The 21,338-nt window shown below is 40.9% G+C and overlaps 1 protein-coding gene across 10 annotated transcripts in view; it reads left to right on the top strand.

The window, feature by feature from the left end:
* Positions 1 to 21,338, top strand: part of Erc2 (ELKS/RAB6-interacting/CAST family member 2) — a 963,719-nt gene that overhangs the window by 600,732 nt on the left and 341,649 nt on the right. For all 10 annotated transcript variants that reach the window (XR_001234567.1, XM_005387388.2, XM_013515688.1 and 7 more), the window contains one exon: positions 1,302 to 1,462. Coding sequence is in view for 9 of the 10 variants with exons in the window: in XM_005387388.2 (XP_005387445.1) it covers positions 1,302 to 1,462 (161 nt within the window). In the remaining variant the exon portion in view is untranslated. The remainder of the gene's footprint in view (positions 1 to 1,301; positions 1,463 to 21,338) is intronic.

Here is a 21,338-nt window from a genome sequence, read left to right as displayed (position 1 = left end):
ATTCTCCTGTTAAACAGGTGTGGTTCTGTGACTTTCATAGGTTTATCCTCAATATTGCTTGTTTCTTAAACTGCTTTTAGTTTCAGCTTTGATTTAAATTTCACGGTCATTAAATTTCTTCTTTTTATCAGCACAAGATGGAGGGTTTTCTGAATCTTAAAAGCATGTAATTTACCTTGGATGTGAACTATAATGCTTATTCTGAATCAATTCCATGTAAAACTGCAGCAGTGGCGCAGAAAGTTCTTATGAATTGGAACTTAACATGTCATTGACACATTTTGAAAGGCGTTCTGTTGACTTTAGTGATGGATGAGCCTGTACTGCCAAGTTCAGCTAGAAGGGGTGGCTTAGAAATCCAAACATCAGCTCTGGAGTCTAGAAACTGCCTGGAACCATGAGTTTTGAATCATCAGGGTGGATGTAGCCTGTGCAGGGGATGGGATTTTACCAGTTTTCTCCATGGAAGTCTATGAACAAAACCATAAACACCAACCCTTTTTGTTGAGTGTTGGCTTTTAAAAGACCCTAGTGGTTTGGGGAGGCTAAGGCCTTGCCTGGGGGCTCCCTGGTTCAATTTTTTGGGAACTGGATAAAAACCCTGTATACTTGATAGTCTGGCTTTATTTCTATGGTGTATTAACACTCTATAAAAGTTACATGTCATTTATTTCAAGTTTAGAACCCTCTCAGACTTCAGGGGCAAACCAAACGTGAACCTTTTGTGGCTGGAATTCTGTTTACCTTTGGCCAAATCTGGCTTCCTGAATGTGAGTCATGGAGATGAGGTGCGAGGGGTGTCTGAACGCCCCGTGGACATCAAATAGCTTTGGCCAATCCTGGCTTTGATTGGTTAAAACGTGAGTGAATCTGAAACACATTGATTAACTTACTGTCAAAGTACTCCGGGGCCTACACACAAAAGTATAGCATGCCAGGAAAAATGCATTTGGAGTGTTACCTTTCCCTAACTGTGAGGAAGCATCAGGGATTTTCTCTGCCAAACACAGGTTGAAATTGGGTCAACTCACTCAACCTCTGCTTCTAGTAAATACATTAAGTGGTTTCTATAAAGGTTATGGGGTAATCCAATTGAATGTGGATCTTGGAAAATTTTTGACATTTCTTGTGTTTGAAACACTTATCTTTAATCAGTGACAAAGAAGGAACTGGGCTCAAAGAACAGTGCCCTGTTCAAGAATACCTATGGTTCTTTGTGTTTGTCAGAACAGAGACTAGCAAAGAATGCCTTGTGCTTGAATAAAGGTGAAATCACACACCCAGCTCCATGTGCTTTTCAGATAGAGGAACTGATGAATGCCTTGGAGAAGACCAGACAGGAGCTAGATGCCACCAAAGCGCGCCTCGCCTCCACACAGCAGTCCCTGGCTGAGAAGGAAGCACACTTGGCCAACCTTCGGATAGAAAGAAGGAAGCAGCTGGAGGAGATCCTGGAGATGAAGTGAGTACCCATTTTTGCTTTCCTGACCTCTCTTTCAGGGTAGGAAAGTGGCAGGGGGGTAAATAAAGAACTCAGAGAAAAAATAATTAGGCTGACACCTTGTCTAGTCATTTCTGAGACCATGTGTCTTAGTCATTAAATTATAACTTTGGTGTCTCAGTTTGCACATTCTTCACATCTGTCCAGCGCCAGCTTTTCTGTGTCTGGATTTTGTGGACAGTCCTGGCATTCACAGATGTGCCGTAAAGGGCTTGAGCCAGCCAAGAGACAAAGGCCTTGTTAAGCACAATGGTAATTCGAGTACCGTTCAGCGTGAAGTGGAAACTTTTCTGAGGCAGTATTTCCTAATAGTGACTGTAACTTTGCTAATTATACACTTTTCACTGCGTACAACGCCTGCGTTGTGTTGGCTTTCCTAGTCTCAAGGTTGGCACCTCCTTGTTTAGAAAGCAGCCCTCCGATTTCCTAGGTTGATAAAAGTAAGTTTGAGATCCCCACCCACTTCCACGCCCACACCCACACACCATGGTGGAGGGAAGACTGGGGAAACCCAAGGAGATTAAATTGAAACCAGTTGCTCTCATTTGCTTAATCCACAGAGTGGAATTGGGTGTCTGGAAATGGTGCTTCTACCGACATCTACCTCTTGTGTCACTCTCACAGTGAAATAGTGTCCTCATGGAAGAACATAGGAAAGAGTATTACTGAAAGGTTTTAGTGATAATCAGTTGAGATACGTGTTTCTAAAGAGTTAGTCAAGATACAGTTGTTTTAAAATGAAATAATCACTAAGATGTCATTTAAATCCAACTTGCTTCCGCAATAGGGGAAGCATACCTAATTATTGCATCTTAAGCCTGTAATATGGACTTTGAAATTGGTGGATAGGTATGGAAGAGTGACCCTATAGTGACCCAGCAAGTCCTACACATGGTTAACATTAAACTAAGAAAGCTTAGATCATGGAAAATATGGAATGAAATATTTTGAAGGGCTTAATGATAAGGACAAAATTCTTATGCCTCATCAACTACCTCAGTTTCTCTAAGGCTGAAGAATAAGTGGATTTTAATGGGCTGGGGATTTAGCTCAGCGGCACAGCGCCTGCCTGGCAAGCACAAGGTCGTGAGTTCAGTTCCTGGTACCAGAAACCAACCCCCAAATATATATATAAACTAGCATTTTTCCTAATAAAAGATGACATAATAAAAACAGATATTATTATACTCAGTTTAGAGGTGAGGGAACTGAGACTCAGGAATTCAAATAATTTGTTTAAGCTACCTGGCCAGGATTAAAACCAAATTCTTCTACCTCTGTCTCCCTTTCTACTACTTCATTTTTCTGATGGGATGTTTGTGAATTTCATCAGATCTGAAACTTTTATCTGTCTGTCACAGCAAAAATTGTACACCCTCTAGCTGTGTCGGGCATGCAGCAGGTGCTCAGTAACTGTGGAAGGAATGAGTAGACAGAACTCTGGAGATTTAATTTTATGTGGCTATTGAGAAGAAAAATGTTTCCAGCTTCTGGGGCATTACAATCTTGATCAGTAATTTACTAACAGTATTCAATAACCATATTCATAATTGACAATGAATGTACAGTGATTCCATCAGTGTTACTTTTTCATTCACATGTATGTTGAATGTATCCTAGTTGTTCTCATTGTTTTCCAGCTGTTCCTAGGTTACCTCTGAAACTCCTGAAGTGATGTATTATACCCTTATAGAGCAATTTCCATTACTTCCTATTTATCAAAAGAGCATGTTCTTCCAAAGTTTTAAGATAACAAGTGAATGGTGACGTATGCGGGTTTGGGAGTTGTCAGACTTGGCAATTGCATGACTTCTGGGAAATGCCCTTTATGTCACTGACCCTCCAGTTTCCTCTCATAACGACTTGCATGGGGTGGTTGTGGGTAGAGGTGTTCACAGAGATCTTGGCACACAGAAAATGATACATGTGTATAAATGGCTCTATCAGCCAATAAAAATATGTCATTTGTTCACTATACTTTGTGAAGAGCGCCATTTATCTAAGATTTTGATTTATTTTTTTCTAAAACACATAAACCTATTCCATGTGTATGTTTTCGTACTTAATTTCATGATTTCAGATAACACCTAACTAAGACCTCTTTTGGTGAATTGCCACAGTATTGCTGAAGTGCTTAATCTGCTGTCACTGCAAAATAAATACAAAATTCCTCTGTTAATAATTTTGGTAAAAGTAACAAAGCCTAGCTTCATTAAGCCCAGTTTGAGCCTATTCATTATTTAACTGGTGCAGAAGCCCAACATATGGACTCCTTGCTTAGACCTATGGAGGACACAGGTACAGGGTAAGTGTGCTGCCTGAGGTACCCCACTAGGTTCATCAACCTTTTAGCCTATTCAAGTCAGCCAACTGGTTATACTGATCATGATTTTTGAGATGAATGGGTGTATTGGTTCCTCGACATGCACTGACTCATAGTGTTAGTGGGAACAACCAGATGTGTATTATAATTTTCAATAGTTATTTTCACTCTCTACCAAGACTTCTTTTGTCATTCATCTGGCACCCATCGTGTAAGTGTATCTTCAGTGAGGTCTACCAGTTTCCAAACCCTGGTAGGAAAAGAGAGGCTCACAGGGTAAGGCCATGTCAAGAGAAAGGCAACATAATCTCTAAGAGGAGGAAATATGAAGAAGCAATATGAAAATAAACCACTCATGACGGTGACATGTAAAAATGGACGCTTAGGGCATTTGGGTGCCTGCTTTTACAAATGCTTCTTTTTCTTCAAAAAAATAGATTGTTCTTTCATATTTCCTGAGTCCCAGTCCTTTTGCTTTTTGGATATGAATAGCTTCCATGTCACAGATATAGAACTGTATTATAGTATTTTTAATTCCTCAGTATACTGTCATATAAGTTTCCTGATTATCAAATATCTTACTTCCAATGTTTTTTTAATGCAGAGAATGTTTTCATAAACATTTTCCTGTTTAATTTTTTTATTAATTTAGTTTTAAATAATCATAGACTGCAAGAAACGGTCCAGAGAATGTTCTTGTAATCTTCACCCATTTTGGCATTGTTAAACTCTTATGTAATTATGGTATGATGTTGTGCTAGGAAAGGGATACTGGTGCAGTCTGTCACCCTTGCCCAGGTTTCTCTGGGGTGTGTGCGTGTGTGTGTGTGTGTGTGTGTGTGTGTCTTGCAGTCTTATCGCAACTATTTAGATTTGCACAGCTGCTACTGCAGTCAGGTATAGACTTGTTCCATCATCACCAGGACCTCTCCGGTCCAGCCTTCTGATAGCTACAAGTGCTCCTGGCTGTTTCAGTTTCACCCTTGTTTTGTGTTACATCATCTTGGGGCATGGGCCATGTGTCCACATGTGCTAGATTTGCCTTTGCCATTCTTCGGTAGACAGAGGACTGCTTATTTTAAGTTTAGGTTGAATGTAGAGTGAGAAAATACTGTAAGATTCTTCTAATTTAATCCTGCATGAGATTTTATTTTACTTGCAGTATTGTTTCCCTTTAGATTAAATTCTGAGAGCCTGTCACATGGTAAGGATCCAGTAAGCATTTAAGGAATAAAAAGATGAATTAGTTAAAACTTCATAACTAATCTCTGAATACTGCATGACAGGCACTGTTCCAGCAGAAAAGATCCTTGACCTTGTCCAAGTTTGAATTTTTAGTAAAATGAATGAAGGAAATGAATGAACAAATAGATGAAAGTATAGCTTATATAACTGGAGAGGTTTGAAATCCCGTTTAGAAAACGATTTCTAAAGTTAAGCACCTTCTTGGTTGTTTGGGGTAAAGACGGATATGGGCAGAAGTACTTCCCCATTGTCTGGGAACCCTTTTATGAACTGAGGCCAGGTTCATTCCAAAGGGGAGACTTTGAATTTATTTCACATTGGACTTTTTTTCTCCAACATTTCCTTCTCCAGTGTTCTTTTCATTTATTGGTATTCCAACTAGTCGTTATTATTTCTACACTGAAAGGAACAATTCACAAGCATATATTTTCACAGATATAGAATATATGCCTTTCTTTGTGTATACAATTATTTCTTTATTTAAAAAACAACTCACGATGAATGGCTTATCTTTGTTAAGTTTGTCTGTATTTAAAAGGAATTTTATTAAAAATAGGAAGAACATAATTGTATATGTTTAGTTTTATTAATACTGGTTAATAAGCTTACATTCCAGTAACCAAAGCTGTGTTATTTAATTTGCGGTAGGAGAATTTGATACCTGTGGCTAAAGGGGTTGAGGGCCGTGAGATACAGTACTTAAAATCTATCTGTGTGCACTTTCTGGGATAGCTTAAACTACCGTAGTGATTTGACGGCTGACAGGCAACCCAACTGATATTTTTCACTTAGTATACAATGTTGAGTATAATAAGGATTTTAATAACTACCTAATAGCTACATAATTTGATATATGTCTTAGACTTTTTGTGGTGATTTCCTGTGCTTATGTTATATAAAAATTTTAAGCAGACCTCTATATTTTTAACTCATTTGATGATGTCATGCAATCCATCTTAATTTACTGGGTATTATTGGATTTTAGACATCTTCTCCAGATAGCTTCTCAAGCCTTTGTATATACTGGGTTATTTTAGGACATTTACAGTGAGGCAAGGCAGCGGCCCATTCTAGGGCATTATCCTGTTGGGCCCTTTGATCTGGGATCCTTTCTGAGAGCGCCACTCGTTAGGTAAGTACTCTTCAAAGGAGAGGCACCGTGCAGAAAACGATAAAATCAATTTGTTCTTTACTTCATGCCAACATGAGAAAAGACAAATCACATTTCTTTAGGGAGGAATCCGAAGTGCCTGGCAATTTGCACAGGATAAATGGAGCCTGAGGAGAGTTGTAGAGGCAACTATTACTTAAATTGTTAAATTCAGTTATAGGAGCAAAGAAAATTGTACTGTTTCACAGAGATGTTATGGGAATTGAATGAGATTATGCATCTAAAAGAAAGTGATTTTAAGCCATAAAAGACTACAGTTTATATATTGTTATCACTGATAGGTTAGGTACATTCATTACGGTGAGCATGCTCTGATCTTACCTTCAAATTACAATTTAACCTGAGTCAGCAATTTTTTCTTTCGCTGCAACGTGATTCTTTCACTAACTAATGTCTTATCTACCAAAACTTTGACTAATCTGGTTTTCAAAATATTCTGTACTACGGTACGATGTCCTGTAATGTCCCACTCTAATTCCACTTACTGCCTGCTCAGTTCTAAAAGATATTTTAGTTACCGGGAACACTGATGAAGACTTGCAGCTCCTCAGGTCACCTGCAGTGAGTGGTGACAGGTGGTAAGAAAGGGGGAATAAATGTGACAAATAATGGCTCATTCAAAACTCACTTGGGTTGAGCTGTAGGAAGTCACGTAAGTGCGCAGTTGCTTACCGCTCGTGGCTTTTGTTTCCCTCTCTTAATCTTGAAATCAGGGCTTAGAGCCCATAGCAGAAGACAAAATGTGCGCAAAACTTATAGTAGATAAATAAAACTTAATTGTAACGAATAACTTTAGAATGGTGGAATGCTCCAGTTAGCTTCAAATGCAAGGAACAGAAAGTTCTACCTTCCAGAAGCTCAAATAGCTCTGTAGTCATCAGATATCCAAGCTCCTGTCCGGATGTTTTGCTGTTCTTAGCATTCAGCTCCTACCTCATGGTGCAAAGCTTCTGCTTCAGTTCCAGCTGTCCAATCCATATTGCAGCAGAAAGGTAGAAAAAGAAAAGACTCTGCCTGCTCTTTAAGTTGCACGTACCATCCACTGACATCTGAGTCATTTTACAGTTCATGTAATAAATAGTTGTTGAGCGTCTGCTTCGTGCAAGGACTGATCTAAACCCTAAACACTTATCTAAGGGTTGTTTTAAGTGATCAGAAAGGACTTCAAACAAAAATCCTCTTGTTTGTGGAGCTTATATTCTAAAGATGCCAGATCTAGTGTGGGAGAAGGGGCCCACTGGCTATAGTTTTAAGTCACGTGGCCACACTTAACTTCAAAACAGACAGGGAAATGTAGCCTTTAGGTAAGTAGCACTATGTCCAGTGAACATCTGAGGAAGGTAGTACCACAGAAGGAAAGGAGAGAGTATTGGGAGCAGTTAGGCTCCCATAAAAGGAAAAAAAGTGAAGTTCACTAGTATTTTATCTCACAAATCATTAAAAATACTTTGCAACTCTACCTGTAGAGAGGATATTCCTAACAGACATTTACTCATACGCCTGTGTATCTAGTGTGTACCTGAGGTGATTTCTAGACACCAAGCTTAGCAAAACATAGGGGGCCTGAAATGAATAAATGGGTTGAGGGATACCTGAAAATATTATTCTTGGATAGTTGATGGATGAGCAATTTTAAGTCTAGAGAAGGCTAAGAAGATATATGCTTCTTCCAATAATAAAAATGGCATGCAGGAAAAGAAGTGGACTGATTCGTGCCACCTCAGGACTGTGGGAGGAAAGAACTTCATAGCAATAGGAACCTGCACCTGTTCCAGGTCAATTTCCATCCTAAGTGAGGAAGGCCACAAGGTGATCTCTAAGACTCCTTGCAATGTAGAATTCTATCCATGACTCCACTAACTAAATGATCTGGAACATACATGAAACTTAGCAATTGCTGATAAGTTCTTTGTTCTTTATTCTCCCCTTCGAGGAACTCCATGTGAATGCGGAATCATCTTCCATGTGTCAAAATCATGTTTGACCACAGTGGAATTTCCCTCTATTTTGTTCATAGCCTTTTTATCCCCAGTAACTTTTTGGATATGAAATACATGAACCAAACAGAGATGTGTTCTACAACTTATGATAGGGAATGAACTGAAATGTATTAAATTGCATAGGAGATAGTCCTTTACCATCTCTACCAGGAAGATTGTGCTCTTTGTGATTAAAATGTCTTTGCAGCATTAAACTGGCCTAGGCATAGGTAATGTTAAGTGTATGCAGGTCTTGGTAATGGGATTAACCTACCGGTGAACATTTGTCAAGTGTCAGACATGGGCTAAGTGCGTCACATGCACATTGGTGCTCCCTTCTACAAGGAGGGAGTATGACTGCTCCAGTCCTGTTGATGTAGACACTGAGGCTCCAGTACCTGAAACTCAAAAACACAGCAAGTCTGTAGCCCATGATCTTAAGGAGTGAGTGCAGTCTTCTAATGAAAAACTTGAAATGTCATCCTGAGCATTTCAAGTCTGGGTGAGGGAGAGCAGATTTGATTAACTAGTAGAAGCGGGGCAGATAGGTGCTTCTTCTAGCCTGCCTCAGAGAGCGACACAGGAGGTCGGGAAATGGGGGAGGGGGAGGAGCAGTAAGAGAGCCAGTTGGAGGAAGGCTTTGAAGTTGGTTTCCTTATCTGAAAGCAAAATAAGGGACATAACTGTCTTTTGGCCAAAAGCATGCACTATATGTATAGTTTTAATAATGAAAAATGTCAGTCAAAAGGGCCCTTGGTCTGGTGGTTTTTAATTGAAATATAAACATTTTTGAGCTAGAGAAGTATAGGCTTTCAGCTTAAATAATCATAATCAGCAGTTAAATAATTTAATGCTTATGAATTGTAGACCTTAAGTAATTCCAAGCACCGTAATTTGTGTTATCTCTATCCTCACAGCAGCCCATGGCGGCTAGGAAAGGTCACCCATTAAAAATGGAGAAGAGAAGTGAGGAGACTTCCAGCCTCCTGAAACATGGCAGGTCAGAGGGGGAGCTGTGGCCTTTTCTTCCAATCCAAGAGCAACATCACGTTGCAGAATATCCAGGAAATAGCTGATCTGATGCTGTCAGAGGAGTTTCCTGGTTTTAATTCCTCAAGGCTAGGATGAGGCAGCCACATCACACACCAGGAGAGAACAAGGGCCGGACAGTGCAGTGGGTTCACACACCAAGTACCAAATCAAGGATTCTTTGGTGCAGTGAGCAAGGCTCTCAGGACTTGAGTCAAAGCTTGACTCTGCTGGTTGTAGCACATGCGTGTGCTCAGATAACCAGTCTCTAAAGTTATGGCTGTCAGTCTGGGGTGACTGTGCCCCTCAGGGGAACTTTTGAAACATTTGGCAGGGTCTGGAGACATTTTTTGGTTGTCATCACCAGAGGAAAGTTGCGACTAGAATCCGGTGAATAGAGACTAGGGATGCTGATAAGCTTCTTACCCTGCAGAAGAAAGTCCCTAACACCAAAAATTACCCAGACCAGAGTGCCAGTGAAGTTGAGAAATCCATAATCAGCCTCCCCTCTTTACAGTAATGCTTCTCTAAGTAAGGAAGAAACTTGCTGTATGGTCTCACCTCTGGCTTAACTTTGACTTAAGTTCAAAGGAGACTCCTTCTGGGTACATTTTCTCCACTCAGGATTATGATCAGACTGAAAGAGGGAGGTGGTTTGAGGACTTTTTGTGTAGAAGATTTTGATTTCCTTTCTCTGGCTCACTTTCTTGGGCCCATGGACCCTCTCACCCTGTAGCTCCACAGAGGAGCTGACACAAGTCTTGGTTCCTAATCCCCAGAAGACTTAGATCCTTATGATATGTAAACCCTGGCTGACATCAAGACCTGTCCCATCAGTGCCTGACCATACAGTATTGTCCAGTACCATAATTTCATCAGTGTTTTCTCTGTGGCTTTCTTTCACCCTTGTTTTCCCCAACTAAGCGTAAGGATATGAAATTGGACAGTTCTCAAGGGTTAGGCTAACCCTCTAAATCGATGTGTGATTACAAGATCCTCTCTTTTTCTCCACTTCTGTCTCCTTCCATTTGTTCATTCCTTCTCAGCATCCCTCTGGGTACCCAGATCCTTTCTAGGGAAATTTTTTTGGCAATGATTATTTCGAGCCAAAGAGATAAAAGAAAAGTGAGAATGCTAGCAATGTGGAGAACGTATGCCATAGCAGAGCCCGTGGCCATAAAAGGGAAGCACACTGCTAGGTAGGTGCCAGGTACCTGAGGGCAGGCTTTGGGGAAAATTCCAGTGTGTGGAGTTTCTTTGGCTTTCTTTGCATAGGAAAAACGCAGTCTACATAAGACTGGGGATCTACGTATCCTAAGAATATACAGCTTAAACATACAAATCTGCGTGTCACCGGAAGGAGGCATCACAGAGGCTCCAAGTGAATGGAGGTATATAGCTTTGTAGAGAGGGACAGCACCAAAATGGGGAAGGCTCTGAATACTTTTGCTCCATGGTAAGCGTTTAATGAACGTTTGTGAAAGCAAATGAATGAAAAGATGCCTTCGTATATCATGAGTATGCTATGCCTCCGGCTAGCTACCTGCTTCTCCTTTCTCCCTTCCTCTTCGATACCCACTTCTCTTCTGGTCAGGCTTCTGTGTCTTCTCTTCCTCCTCCCTTTCCTCCTTCTCCTTTTTACTTTCTCCATACCTTTCACTCTCCTTTGTGTGAAGATTTTCTTTCTCCTTTATTGCCTGCTTCTGTTCTGGTGTCCTACAAAGTGCTAGCGTTCAGTGTTTTCTGAATTTCCTCAATATAATAATTGTCTTAGTAGATTCTGTTGGGCAGAAAGCAGAGTAAACGTATGGAAAGGAGAGCTCTCAAGAGGGCAGGGGAAAAGGGACAGCACTGGGGAGCAGGGAAATGGCTGGCTGTAGCAATTTTGTCTGGGAAATGGGCTGTGTTTGGGACACACCACTCAGTTCTCCAGAGCAAAGCAATGGAGATTTGCAGCTAGAAGCCACATAGCCAATCAAGTATCACTACAATCTCTTGTTTACTAGTCATAGAGTTTGGGAGCTACCAGATTGTAAAAATCAGAATGCAGTGTTGACTTGATTTTTGGATTAAGTCAACATCTCAAGGGTCTTCATTTCAACTTGCAGGAGCGTGAGGCTAATTTTGAGAATCAGTGATTGCCTCACACCCAATGTTTCACTTAGTTGAAGAGTTTTGCAGGGGGCACTGCAGCTAGGGTAAGCATCCACTTACTGGTAACGTTTAAATTGATGTCTTTCTGCTCTATTTTAAAATTGGTATTTGTGTGTTCAGTTCACTGACCCCTGAACTTGGACCTTTTTTCCTTCTGAGCTCTGCCACTGAGTTTTTGTGGAAAACGGTCCTTCTGATGTATTTCTAAGGCATCTGTGACCTAATGCTTTATGATAAGGCCAAGCAGGACCAGGCCGGCCCTGTGGCTCTTTTCTGCCCTCCCCCAGCCCCAGTGCTCCCTGGGAAGGTGTTCCTTGTGGGCCTATCACTGGGGCTGCCCTGCTGACTCTCGCTGTTTGGCCAATGAGGCACTGCAGGAGATGGGAGGGTGGAAGGAAAACAAGGCTAGGGAACTCCCTCCTGTTCCTTTTGGGCTCTGTCCCTGGTAGCAAGGGCTTTTCTCCTGAACTATACCCCCCTTTTACCAGCATCCATTCATGGCTCCAACTGTTCCTGAGGTTAACTTGTGTCTTTCCCTGCTGCTGCGGCCTGACACATCATACCAGCCCAGTGTCACTGTTTTCTGGTTGCCTCAGCATCTCTTGTTTGTTTCATTAACCTTACCCACTTCCCGCTCATTGAAGTCTCCTCATTGGCACCATTGGTGGTAAATTCCATTTCCTGCAGGGTCCAGACTAGCACAATGGGTAAGCCCCGGGTGCCATGGTCAGATCCATAAGCTTTGTTAGATGATTTTTAAAAGTGTCGTTAGAAAATGTTTGTATTTCCCATATTAAATAATTTTGAGAAAAACAAACACTGCATGATGCTCAAGTCAAAACACTGAACGAATCCACCGTTCCGTGCTTTCTGAAAATGAAACGTTTTCCAGTGACGCGTCAACGTGAATGACTGCTGACATCTTATAGCTGCGGGGCCGAGGTTCCCAGAGTCTGCCTCTGTCTGGGACTAGTAGACTCAGTTCCCTGTTTCTGTCCCATCCACAGTGGGAAACTCACCCTTTGTTCTGCAGACCTGGGAAGGTTAGCTTGACAGAAAGGAAAAGGTTCTTGAGATGGAATGAATGAGAACATAGTGGGATGGAGTGTTCTTTCAGTCAAGTTCAGCACATTCTGGTTTCTGTGAAGCTAAAGTCTCTTGTGGATTTCTATAGCTGCCATACAGCACCCTGGACTAAGGCACAACCGAAGCAAAACTTCTTTTCTGGATGCATGCTTTGTTGAGCCACCGATCTATTCACAAAAGAAAACATGTTGACCAGTCAGGTAATTCTAGGTAGAATGGTCAAATATTTATTGAGTGCTTAGTTGACAGCCTATTGCCCAATCAAAGAATCAGAGCTCTGAATGCAGACTTACATCTGGGATAAATATCCAGAACAGAAGAGGAGCAGGAAGCTTGGAGAGTATCCTGAAGCCCCGTGAGGATGTGGCTGTGAGCCATGACGTGTCGCAGGAGCGGGGGAACGTTAGGTGAAGCAGCAGAGCTGTTGGAGGATGGGGTGCTGGCTTATGTCTAAATGCCTCCTCAAAGCCTCATACACTCATAGAGGGGTAACTGGTTTAGTCACCCGATTGGATTAACATATTTCTGGGTGTGGAGATGGATTTACTGAGGAGGGAAAACCTGCCCTGGGTATAGGTGACACCTCCCAATAGACTTGTATCTGGATGGAATAAAAGGGAAAGAAAAAGGAAGCTGTGCTACTTTCTACCTGCAAAGCAATGGACTGTTTCTCCTCTTTTATGCCCCTCTGCCTTGGTGCCCTGCCTCGGAGCCAGCCAGCTATGGATTGAAACCCCTACAAACTGTGAGTTAAAATAAACCTTTCCTCCTTAAACTCATGGGTATTAGCTATTTTGCTCCGGCAATAAGACAGTGACTAAAACAAGGGCATGGCAAGAGGAGGGGATTTGCCTGTGCAGAGGCCCTGTGGCAGAAGGACTCACCTGCCTTGCAATAGCTCATAGGAATCTCGTGAGGCTAGAGCACAGAGACAAATGCAGAAAATTGCATTAGTTGAGGCTGGAGAGGTCAGCAGAGGCCAGATACCCACAACCTTTTGTCATAGTCAATTATTAATATTTATCCTAAGAACAGGAACTCATTGAATGAAGATGGGAAGATTGTATTATGATCTGAAAATAATAAAATGTGTCTACAGTATATTTACCAGGTGCTAGGTCCTTCTAAAGAGCTTCTTATGCAATAGTTCATTTAATCTTCACAATCTTCCAAGATAAGTATGGTTACATCTCCATTTTGAATTTAGGGAAAATAAGGCACAGAGGTTAAATAACTAACCCATCCAGCAAAAGTGGGATTTCAACCTCTTTGGATTGTCATGAGGTCCAGCCATGTGCCTGATCTCTCTACCATATTGCCCAGGCTTTTGCACAGAGAATGGGTTTCAGCACAGGTACACTGGTTAGAAAGGTACTCAGCAATCCTAGGAAACAGAGCTGGGATAGGGTAGTGGCTGGGGCACAGACAGCAGAAGCTAACAGATCAGTAGGAAGCCAAACTGATGACTGCAGTTAGCTTGTCTATAAGAGCAACGGAGAAGGAGGTCCCTCACGTCCTCCTTCCTGCCGTCCCTGCTCTCTGAACACTCCCATCCCCTCTTGCATGGAGACTGGGAGGCATTGCTCTAGCTGAAGGTTCAAGGTTGACACTCAGCTGAGCAATTCTTTATGGTGGGGTGCTGGCCTCTGCCTGGTAGACAATAGCATCAATACCCTTCCCACAGTGGTGACAATAAAAAACAATCTCCATACATCGGTAGAGTTCCACCACAGTGCAAATCTCCTCTGGCTGAGAATAGCTAGCCTAGTCCTGGCCTGTGTATGCTTGTGGCTTCTCACCTTGGACCAGTGGCCCAGCCCTTCCCTACAATACACTGTAATATACTGCAATAGTAACACTAGTGGCGTTGTAACACTGGCTCATGCCCGGTATCTATAGAGGCAGCAGGGCCCAGACCCCTAATATTCATCTACTAATCTTTGGTGGGGTAGTTTAGACCCTTGACCTTCCTTCAGTACCATTATTTTTCTGTGACAGCATAAACTTCTAAATTCTATGCAATTGATTCCATCAGGAGCTTTTTATAATCTACTTTCATCTTTGGGCACTGCCTGTGTCTTCTATTTCTGACATAATTATTTCCTAAACAGCTCTAAAACTTTCTTTAACGGGCTTATGTTTGTTCAGAGTGCCTTTTTATTGAAGTTAAATAAACTGCTCCTTTGGAAAGGTGAGTTTATAAACTATTAATATTTAGGGAAGAGTTTAAAGAATTTTGGTCGCTTGATAGTTTCCTACAAAGTCATACCGTTTTTTCAAGGGCTGTGAGTAGCCTGTCCTCCAGTGTGGCATCCATCCGTTAGTGGCATCCCAGATACCTGGGAGAAGCACACAGGCGCCAGGAAGAGGCCTGACTAAGTCTGGTGCTGATGGATGCTGGTTTCCTTCCTGTCAGATTCAGGAGTGGCTCCGTGGACTGGGATAGAGTATTTCTATAAAATCAACTCTTTCCTAATTTATGGCCCATTAGATTGGGTGCAATACTTTTAAATCTTTTTTTAATATCAATTATACATGAAAGCAAAGCAAACCCCCACATCCCCTTCACCCAACTTCAGCAATTATTCAACTCGTTGCCAATCCCCACCCCTTTCCCTGGATTATTTTGAAGCAAATCTCAGACATTATATCATTTCATCCATAAATACTTCAGTATAAACATTATTTTTTCAGATAAACATTTTGACACCAAATTACAAACACTGTAAGGTAGTGGTGAATTCTCATGAAGGCCTTTCTCCGTAGTCTTGGAATGTCCTGGGGCCCAAATGTAAAAGGCTGACATTTTAAGTTTTTTTAAATATTGCTATAAAACAGCAGAATTGACCATTTGGTGATATTATGTGTTGAAACCAGAAAGATTTATACCTCTTGGCACATGCCTTAATCGATTTTTGGCTCTATTCTCCCGGCTTATGCTTCAATTTCAGTGTTATCAAGGTGACATGATTCCATCTCTTAGTATCTCTTAGTAAATATTGATCTTTCTCTGCATAACTGAAAGAGAAGGTCTTTTCTTGGTCCTGTCTCTTCTCATCCTTTTGATTGAATAGTAACATCAGGATTTTGAAAAAACAAACAACTTTCAAAGTATGTAAGCCTGAACTGGTGGTGATCACGTCTTCTACGCTGACGTGTTCTTGAGTCTTGGTTAGGGGTCTTTCTCCAGAGAATGAAACCAAGATGAAGTTCATTTTGTAATCGGAAAAGCTCCTAGATCTCTAACCAAGTCCGAACATACTTCCTCAGCTTCTTGCACCATTTTATTAATGATCCCATTGGGATTAACATCCCCCTTCATCTTACTGGAAAAAATTAATTTATCATGTTGTTCTTAAGCATGAATTCATTCAACCTGTCACTTACTGTGCAATGTCCAGGGACCTCACACTAAGCTAGATGCTGATTCAGTCATGGTTCAGACAGTCTCCACTTTCCAGAAGCTTACTCTAGTCTTGATCATTTCACTGTTCCAATTGTACATCCTACCCTGGCATATTGTACATGTAATTGTACATTTAACCCTGGTGCTAAATTCAGATGACTTAAAGGGCGCAGTGGGAAGCTCTCATATCCAAAGATGTTTGCATTAGGAGGTGACAAGGGGTAACTTTGGGCTAAGCCAGATTTCTGTCCTAGGCTTGGCATTCAAATCCGTGTGGTTTAGAAAGGGAAGGACTCCATAAAGTACCTCAGCTAGGTCAGAATCTGGGCAGCATTCTGGCCCTGGCTGCAGCTGAAATGGGGTGACAGTGTGCCCCCAAGAGGACTGGAACATGTGGAGGCCGCGTCTTCCACCAAAAAAGACATTGTGTGTTTCATGCTTCAGGTGCCAGCTGGGCTTGAACCAAGCAAGACTGATTGGTGTCAATTAGGTGTCACCATAGAAACTTAATGTTTCATAGCATCAAGCCTATAATTCCATCTAGTGGAGCCCCATCTCTGGAAGGGCTGTCTTAGCTCCTGCCTGGCCCGTGAGGTGATAAGGGATTCATTAGTACACGGGTAAAATGCCTAGGATTTCTGGGGTGGAACAAGATGGTTTGAGTTTGGATCTTGGACCTGCACTGGAGTTCTAAGAATTAAACAAAAAAAGTTATATGTGATATATATTATATCCCAAAGCTGGTAGTCTTAATAAATCTACTCAGCAATGTTCTGAGAGAACTCATTCGCCTCTCAGAGCACTGCATCTGCTCTTTTATAAAGTTTGCATGTGAACTATAATAACTTTCACTTTCATTTCACTACCTTCTTTGGTTCTCTAACATTTTTCCAGGGAAGCATTTATTCCTACACAATGCTGGAGTGTGTAAGAAAGTTCTATCCTCCCTTCTCCCCAGCTGTGGCGGAACTTTCTCACCTTCCCATGAAAATGCCCAGTTCCTCCTTCTGTGCATGGGGCAGGTTGTGAAGACCCAGCCCCTTTGGATAGTCTACGCATTCTTTCTCACCCCATTCCACAAGTAGCCACTGAGCACTTTCTGTGTGAGAGGGGATTGTGTCCAACCATGGTGACAACATGCCCCCTGCCTGTTGGAGGGAAGTTGGTTGTATGAACTGGTAATTGCTGTGGCAAAGGGTAAGTGATCTGAGAAGGAAAATTCTCAGTGTGATGGCGTATCTGTTCCAGTTTGGAAGTATTGGCATGTGGGAAGCTTCCCGGAAAGAGGGACATGTCAATGGAGACTTAAGGGGTAAAGAAGTAAATGGTAAAGGAGCGGAGCAGAAACAGTATTTTAAATGTGATTCACAATGAAGTATAATATTCAGGAAAAGAATTCAGTGATTGAACTGATGTGATCTTGCTCAAAGCCTAAAATAGTTCTGGATGGTCCTGCTAAAAGTAGTTATGGAAGGTGAGAAGAGTTCTAAAACGTTACCCTTGAGGGTATGCAGTTAGGTTATTTTCCACAATATCCTTGACTCTAATCTTACCTTTGCCCTAAAACAAGTCCATTCCCTTCCAAGCAAGGCAAGAGCCCCCTTCCCTTTCATTTTCACACCCTTCTGGCCAGTGAAAGTCAGTCCTACCCCAGTCACCCTTCCCAAGCTGCCCCGACAGACGCAGTTTCCACAGTGTGGGGTGGTGTGTTTTCCATTTGCTTTCATCAGCTGTGACTGGACGTGAAGTGGATGGCATCACCTTTCCTTTAGGAGGATATTGGAAATAATTCGAGTCTGTAAGAAGAAAGGATTTTAGAAAATTAGATATATAATGAAAGAAGCTTCTAGAACCGGTCTGGAATTTTTCAAGGAGATATTAAGCCTAGAAAATATTTAAATCTCCAACTTGCAGTTAAATTTTTAGTGCAACTAAAAGTGTATGTGTAGAAGTCTGTGACAGCAAACTTGAACCACTTTCCATTGCATAAGCTAATGTTTTATTATTCTAATATTTAAAATAATACAGCTATTTTTAAAAGGATATAAACCTGAGGAAAAGAAGAGTTCATTCCTGCCAAGGCTGACTTCAGCCAAAGTGTGCCTCTACCCCTTAGCATCTCTGCAGCATACTGTCTTCAGTTTACTAGCCAAGAAAATAATGATGAGAATTGTGAAATGGGATTTTTTTGAGGAGCAGCCAGTGAAGGACCAGGAGGGCGTTGATTTTGAAATTCACAGAACAAAGGCATAAGTTGGGAGAGAAGGTCAGCTGGCTTCTGTTGTCAGGGATTTTTCTTTTCTTTTCTTTTCTTTTCTTTTCTTTTCTTTCTTTTCTTTTCTTTTCTTTTCTTTTCTTTTCTTTTCTTTTCTTTTCTTTTTTCTTTTCTTTCTCCTTCTCCTTCTCCTTTCCCTTCCCTTCCCTTCCCTTCCCTCCCCTCCCCTCCCCTGCCCTTCACTTCCCTTCCCCTTTCTTTCACTTTTTTTATTTTTCATTTTTGTAAACTGAGCAGATTTCACTGTTGTCCCCTGAAATGCTCTTAGAACCGTTTGCTTCAGCCTCAGTGGCATCCACAGCAGAACTGATGGACCACAGCCTCCAGAGTTTTTAAATTCAGCTAACAATTAGTTTACAAAAACCCACAGGATGCCCTGCCTCTCTCATGTACACAGATTGTATTAGGTGCTTACATGCTGCCCTTCAAGTATAGAGGTCACTTTATTTAAAGATTAAGGGCCCAACAAATTTATCTTTGATATGTAGGAATGTACATATAGTTAGTGATACAGGGAGGGGAGTGGGAGATATCATGGCAAGACCAAATGATTGTAGAAAATCATCTGTACTCCATGATCAGATTCTATGAGTGCTAGATATTTTAACTGTGTGATGGGTTGGGTAATACTGACGTGTGTTATCATTACTTAGAATGAGATTAGTAAGTCACATTTGTATAAGACTTATAAAGATGCTTTTTCTTGCATAACATTTTTAAGTGACCAATAGCAACAAGGCTACATCTCTTTTCATATCTAAAACATCAAGAACTTAAAAGATATTTGTTTTGCAGCAGATTTATCTCTTTTTTAAAATAGAAATTACAGGGCCAATAGAATTACAGGGCCATAATTCTGTGGCACAGCTCCTGCCTGGCAAGTGCAAGGTTGTGTGTTCAATTCTGGTACCAAAAAAAATATAGAAATTACATAAGCATATTATGAGAAATACTGACTGGTGAAAAGAATAGAGCATTTAGCCCGCCCAAAAAGATTTGAAATTTTTTCCCTTTCATCTTTTTCCTTACATACATGATACATATAAGTTATTTACTTTATTACTGTTTTTTCTTTTTTTTTTTTAAATCTACTAAATGCCTTTTCCCCAAAATGGAATATAGATGGAACAGTGCATGTATAGTCACCTGGGAAGAAGGGAAACCTTGCTGGGGTTGGAGCTCACGAACAAGGCTTAGCTATTCAAACCAAACCCTAAAGCACGCGTTCAGCTTTGCCCAGCACTGTGCATGCAGAGGGTGCAGCGGTAGAACACTGCTCAGATGGCCAACACTGGGGGTGCCCTCAGTGAGCTCACATTTTACTGGGGAGGAGATTTAAGCAAGGAAATCCGGAGATCAACGAGGGATGATGGCCGTTAGGAGAGAAGAAAAGGAAGGGAACTGGGAAGGAGAGGAGAATAGCAGGGGAGAAGGGAGGGAGAGAACAAGGACAGAAGAAAGGGAAGGAAATGAAAACAATAGTGAGAAACCAGAAGCACCAACTGAATTTCCATTGTTCCGAATGTAGAAATCGTGGAATGAAAGATATCGCAAGACACTGTAAAATCAACTTCTGAGGGATTTTATCAGCATGAGAAGCAACTTGATAACAAAGAAGGTTTTTACTTTTTCTTCCTGTATGAAATTCTCTGGACATCCTGAACGTCACATCTCTCTCTAAAATGTTCAAGAGAAATGATACTTAAATACTGTTTCCTTGAAGAAAAAAACATGATGTAATCATGAGATACACTTAGAAAATTTGTGGACTTTTTTATTTCTTAAAATTCTAAACAATGTATAAAGCTCTTTTATATCATTTACAGAAGGTAACTCAAAATAGATTATAGACTTAAATATAAGAGGTAAAACTATAACACTCTTATAATAAAGCATTGGTATAAATCTTTGTGAACTTGGGCTACACAATGTCTTTTTAGATATGATGCCCAAAGCACTATAAGATAAAGAAAAAAATAGATAAATTACACTTCATAAAAACAAAAATATTTGCCATTCAGAGGGTATTATCATAACATCCCACAAAATGGAGAAGGTATTTGTAAATTGTGTATCTGATATGGGAGCTGTATTTAGAATATACAAAAAAATCCTAACAATTCAATAATAAAAATTCAAATAATCCAATTTAAAAATGGGCAAGGGATTTGAATCGATAATTTTCTAAAGAACATAAAGTACCAGGAGATACTTTAGCACAGAAGAACCTTGAAGATATCATGTTGTATGAAAGAAGCTGCTCGCCAAAGCCCACTTATTGTGTGTCCAAATTTATAAGACAAAGTAGGCTGATCTATAAGAGGTAGAAAGTAGATTAGCAGTTGCCTAGAGCTGGTGGAAAGATTTGAGGGCAAAAACAGGGTTTAGTTTTGTGGTTATGAAAATTGTCAAAACTTAATTGTGATGATTTCATAAATCTCTGATATACAAAAACTTATTAAATTGTACCTTAAATGGTTGAATTGTAAGATATGTGACTTTGTCAATAAAGCGATTAAAGATGGTCTCTGGACAGTTCAGTGACATCTGTAAGGGCATATGAGTTATGGTCGAGGTTCATTGTCATTTACACCTCTCTAAAGGTGGAATATATATATATGTAGAGAGAGAATGACTAGAAATATCAGCCCCAAATCACTTTGTTGCTCAGCATCCGAGGAATGTACCCGTTAACTAAAGCACCAGCCTTGGAAGGCCCTGATATCCAGCAAATAGACATGTTCAATCACTTATTTGAATTCCATCAAATCGTATGTATTTTGATTCTGATAGGTTCCAGGCTCACTGCTAGGTGCTGAAGGTAGGCAGATGAGATTGTGTAATTGCGTCACTATATTTTAACCCAGATATGCACAAAGGGCTTTTTTGTTGGTCTTGCTAACTGAGAGAGAAATACATTTGTCCTGTGAGGTGGAGAGGGATTTGAGTAGTGAGATTTCAACTGCATCTTGAAGACTGAATAGGGGTTTAACAGGTGTGGAATTGAAAACGCCTTTCCGAAGTAGGTAAAAGGAACTAAATGAGAGCATATTCACGGGTGCTGTGGGAATGCTGGCGATAACAGTGTTGGTAGTGGTGGTGGACGACGGTGATGGCGGTGATCACAGTAACAGTGAGGGGGAATGTCTAGTCCATGGGACACAGTGCC

This window comes from Chinchilla lanigera, unplaced genomic scaffold, assembly GCF_000276665.1.
Source record: "Chinchilla lanigera isolate Chin_1 unplaced genomic scaffold, ChiLan1.0 scaffold00029, whole genome shotgun sequence".
In the NCBI taxonomy this organism is placed as follows: Eukaryota; Metazoa; Chordata; class Mammalia; order Rodentia; family Chinchillidae; genus Chinchilla; species Chinchilla lanigera.
This window is presented reverse-complemented; position numbering and strand designations above follow the sequence as displayed.